Below are 5,065 nucleotides of genomic sequence, written 5' to 3'. Positions count from 1 at the left end.
AAAAGAGAGAGTAGGAAAAGGAGAAAAAGAGAAAGCGTTGCCAAAGTAAGAATTGAATCAAAAGATAGAATTCATATCTGTAAAAGTATGGTTTCTATCAAATGACAGTTGCATAGAATTAGAAACCAGTAGCACCAGATCCAATGTAGTTGTGTGTGTGTGTGTGTGTGTGTGTGTATGTATGTGTGTGTGTGTGTGTGTGTGTGTGTAGATCAAATGGCTGAGGAAAAAACATGGTGACCATCGATCAATCCCAGAGAGTTGCAGGAACTGACTGAGCCAGCAGGTGTAATTAATTATTGTGTAAAGAAATTTAACATTTAACAGGGTGAAAGAGAGAGAGAGAGAGAGAGAGAGAGCAGGAAAGACCAAGAGAAATTTATTCTCTTTATTTGTCGTTGCTCCCATAATTCCATCATAGCAGATGGTTAATTAGATCTTGAATGATTTGTAAACAATTTGACTGACAAATATGATGAAGTATTTTCCAGCATTTATCTTTTACAATCTGCTGGCAATTTCCGACAAATTTTTTGAAAACAATTTGCAAGAAGAGAGTGAAAAATCAGAAAATGACACAAATTTGAAGGAAAAATATATTTTTTAAAAATTTCCAAAAATCTATCTTTTAAAATAATAATTATAATGATGGTTTCTTTTCTTTTATTACTGATAATAATGATGATATATAATAATAATAATAATAATAATAATAATAATAATCACAAGGCCTGAAATTTTTTGAGGGAAGAAGCTAGTTGATTTAATTGACCCCAATGGTCAAGTGATACTTTGTTCATCAACCCAAAAGGACGAAAGCAAAGTCAAACTTGATGGCATTTGAATAGTAATAATAGTTATTATTATTATTTATCTTTTACAATCGACACATCTAGCATCGATTCCTTTTGGGTGGGACACTCAATAACTGGTTCAGGAGCATTCAGTGGTGCAGCTGTATCTCGTCATGTGATAAATAAATGTAACTCGTTGAAATGACTGTTCCGCAATGTAACTTTCCGTTTTGTAGAAAGAAAAGCTGCCAGACGGAGGAAATATCTTCATGTATATAGAAGATCAAAAATAAAATCATAGATGACAAAAAGGGAAGCTTTGTGTTGATAGTGACTTTGAAGTTTCACCCTAAAGAATAGCAGGCTGAAACTTTGAAGTCACTGTCAACAAAATTTATTATAAAAGAATAATGTGTGTAAGTGTATGCGTGTGTGTGTGCATATGTGTAAACATATATATGTGTGTGAGTATGTATTTATGTATATATGTGTGTATATATTATGTATATATATTATATGTATGTGTATGTTTGTATATATATATATATATATGTGTGTGTGTGTGTATATATATATATATATATATCATCATGATTATCATCATCATCATTGTTTAACGTCCGCTTTCCATGCTAGCATGGGTTGGACGATTTGACTGAGTACTGGTGAACCAGATGGCTACACCAGGCTCCAATCTGATTTGGCAGAGTTTCTACGGCTGGATGCCCTTCCTAACCCCAATCACTCCGAGAGTGTAGTGGGTGCTTTTACGTGCCACCGGCATGAAGGCCAGTCAGGTGGTACTGACAACAGCCACGCTCAAATGGGTCTCCTCACAGTTTCTGTCTACTAAATTCACTCACAAGGAATTGGTTGGCCCATCCAGTTCTAATGTACAAGATACTTGCCCAAGGTGTCATGCTGTGGAACTGAATATGGAATCAGGTGATTCCAAAGTGACCTTCTTAACTACTCAACCATACCTGCTCTTAATGCTTCTCATAATTTCCTTCATGCATTTCAAAGATAAAATATGTAGCAGCCAGAGTTCTTATTGAACGACTGATGGCAGTACATCATTGCACCGAACCAATCTTGTGTCTCTTCTGTTTTCCAGGTGGCTGAGGAGACAGAAAAGAAAATTAACGCCTCAAGAGCTGGTTATCGACCAATTGCTAAACACTCTTCCACACTCTTCTTCTCCATTGCTGACCTTCCAAACATCGATCCTATGTACCAATACTCTCTCACCTGGTTCGTCAACCTCTATATTACATCAATCCATGACAGGTATGTTCAAGGACAAAATACCTTGTAGCATTTGTTCCAACTCGTTATGTTCTGAGTTAAAGCTCCGCAAAAATTGACTTTTCCTTTTATCCTTTCAGGGTTGATAAAAATAGGAACCAGTCCAGTGCTGGGATCGAAGTAAATGACTTGCCCGTCTCTGCTAGAAAATTCTACTGGCTTTTTGCCAAAGTATCAAAAAAAATATTACTAATATTCTTTTCTACTCTAGGCGCAAGGCCTGAAATTTTGGGGGAGGGGGCCCAGTCAATTAGATCGACCCAGTATGCAACTGGTACTTAATTTATCAACCCCGAAAGGATGAAAGGCAAAGTCAACCTTGGCAGAATTTGAACTCAGAACGTAAAGACAGACGAAATGCTGCCAAGTGTTTGAACCGGGGTGCTAATGTTTCTGCAAGCTTGCCGCCTTATTATTAATATTATCGTTTTGCTTTTGCAGTAATAAATCAAAGATCCTGGAGAAGCGTCTTCGTTACCTGTCCGAACATTTCACCTACAACCTCTATTGCAACGTCTGTCGGTCATTATTTGAGAAAGACAAGTTGCTCTTCTCATTCATTTTAACCACCAAGCTACTGTTGTAAGTAAACACATTTTCTATTGAATTACCATTGTGTTTGATGCTTAGTCATGGTGGTGGTGGTGGTGGTGGAGGGGTAGAATGGCTGACCAGAGAAGTTCTTGGATTACTTGCCTTCGGGTCAAGAGATCAAATGTAAAACAGATCAAACAAAGGCATTTGTGAGGTAGAAGACTGATTTTAAATTATTTCAATTTACTATCACTGCCTGGGCGGCTTTTCAGAGAAATTAGGCAAAATGGAACAAGCACGCTTTCAGCTTCCTTTCTCGTCTCAATTCCTTTCAAAATTCAAGAAGGGCCATGAAGGATGTTTTTTTTTTTTTTTTTTTTTTTTCCCCAGTGAGGGTGCAAATTACTTGGCAACCTCACTAGTGCTGGTTACATGAGAAAAAGTATCCAGTACAACATTGTAAAGTAGTTGGCATTAGGAAGGGCATCTAACCATAGAGACCATACCAAAGCAGATACTGGAGCATGATGCAGTCCTTGGACCCTTCAGATCCTGTCAAAATGTCTAATCCATGCCAGCATGGAACATGGACTTTAAATGATGATGATGATGATAGTGATAGTGAGGATGGTGATAAAGCTGGAAATATTTTGTAATAAATATTTGGTTGTTTTGATCTTGTCTAGCTCTTGTCATGGGACAGACATACATATCTATTCATAAATTTCTCTTAGAACTTTCAAACAAATAATTGTATTTTTGTTTACAAATCTGACCTTTGAACTTTACCAGTTCTGGTCGTAAAAGTGCATCTGTTGTATTAAGTCAGCGCATGACTCTTTCATTTTACTTTTCTGTTTTTTCTTTGTTTTTCTTTTTGCAAGAAAATCAATTTGTTTTTAATGTTGTTGTTGTTGTTCTTCTTTGCATTCAGTCTTAATGCATGTTGTTACACAACAACGTTTGAGTAAAGATTTTCTAAAGCCCTTTTTAACTGTTTTATTGCACATGTTGTTCTTTCTTCTTTAAAATGGTCATTGACATTTATGATCTGGCAAAATATTTATATATTTTTTCCTAGTTTGTTAAAAAAAAAAACTTTTGCAATATATATAGTTTCTTATAATGTTAAAATCATCATCGTCATCATTATCAGCATCATCATCATCATTTAACATCAGTGATGATGATGATTTTAACATCAACAATGTGAAAATCATCTAATAAAATTTAAAATATTTTCATATCTGCCTATACACCGCCCTTACTTTAGCAATTCTACCAATGTCTAATCAGAAGACAGGTAACATATAGCTCTCACATAAGTACAGATATGGCTGTGTGGTTGAGCTCACTTTGCAACCAGTTAGTCTCAGGTTCAATCCCATTATAGAGGGTCTGACCAACACACATACAAACCCACATGCACACAAACACAGACACAGATGCACAACACATAGATACACACACATACTCAAACACATGCATTCACACACATTTAAGACGAGGTTAATAGTTTGGAAAAATTATATAATTTGAATGAGAAATGTGATAACTTCTTGCATTTTGAGTAATCTAGAAAGAACATTCCGACTCTAATGAAATCTGTTGGATAATATATATTCAATAAGAATTGTGAAGGAGAAACAGCTAAGTAATGGGAGATGGAGAAAGGGATATAAGATGATGCGGAGGGTGGTAAGGGTATGTTTGTGGTTTTCTTCTGTTACTACTGAGATAACATACAAGAAGAGTAGAGTGCAGAGAATCCTTTGAAAGTATATCAATAGGTTGTTTTGTTTAGGATATCACATTGATTTCCACCATGATTATATGCTTGTGCATACACATACATATATCCCCCCCACACACACACACACACTTACATACATGTACACATGCATGCATATGCATTTATTATAGGTATTACGAGTTAAAAGATTACAATTCGTACATACATACATACGTACATACATTTGTATGTATGAAAAAGAGAACACCTATGCTGAACTATCAAGAAATCTGCAGTTACTCTATCCAGGTTACAAGTTCAGGTTTATACCTGTAATTATTGGGGCACTGGGATATGTAACACACTGCCCAAATGCCAATCTTGAGAAATTAGGCTTCTTAAAACTAGAAGTTTAAGTACCTAATTCAACTGAATCTTATTTTATTTTACTTATTTATATATATATATATATATATATATATATATATACCGAAGGCGCGTGGCTTAGTGGTTAGGGCAATCGGCTCACGATTGTAAGGTCATGAGTTCGATTCCCAGTGACGCGTTGTGTCCTTGAGCAAGACACTTTGTTTCACGTTGCTCCAGTCCACTCAGCTGGCAAAAATGAGTAGTACCTGTATTTCAAAGGGCCGGCCTTGTCACACTCTGTGGCACACTGAATATATCTAAGAACTAC

At 36.0% G+C, this 5,065-nt stretch overlaps 1 protein-coding gene across 1 annotated transcript in view; it reads left to right on the top strand.

Annotated features, from left to right (window-relative positions):
- The window catches only part of LOC106870489 (dynein axonemal heavy chain 12), a 262,917-nt gene that overhangs the window by 166,315 nt on the left and 91,537 nt on the right, over positions 1 to 5,065 (top strand). Inside the window, exons 53-54 of the mRNA XM_052971523.1 lie at positions 1,867 to 2,084; positions 2,544 to 2,684. Coding sequence (XP_052827483.1) covers positions 1,867 to 2,084; positions 2,544 to 2,684 — 359 coding nt within the window. The remainder of the gene's footprint in view (positions 1 to 1,866; positions 2,085 to 2,543; positions 2,685 to 5,065) is intronic.

Source organism: Octopus bimaculoides, chromosome 11 (genome assembly GCF_001194135.2).
Source record: "Octopus bimaculoides isolate UCB-OBI-ISO-001 chromosome 11, ASM119413v2, whole genome shotgun sequence".
Lineage (NCBI taxonomy): Eukaryota > Metazoa > Mollusca > Cephalopoda > Octopoda > Octopodidae > Octopus > Octopus bimaculoides.
Note: the sequence above shows the minus strand (reverse complement) of the source record. Positions and strands in the feature narration are given on the sequence as shown.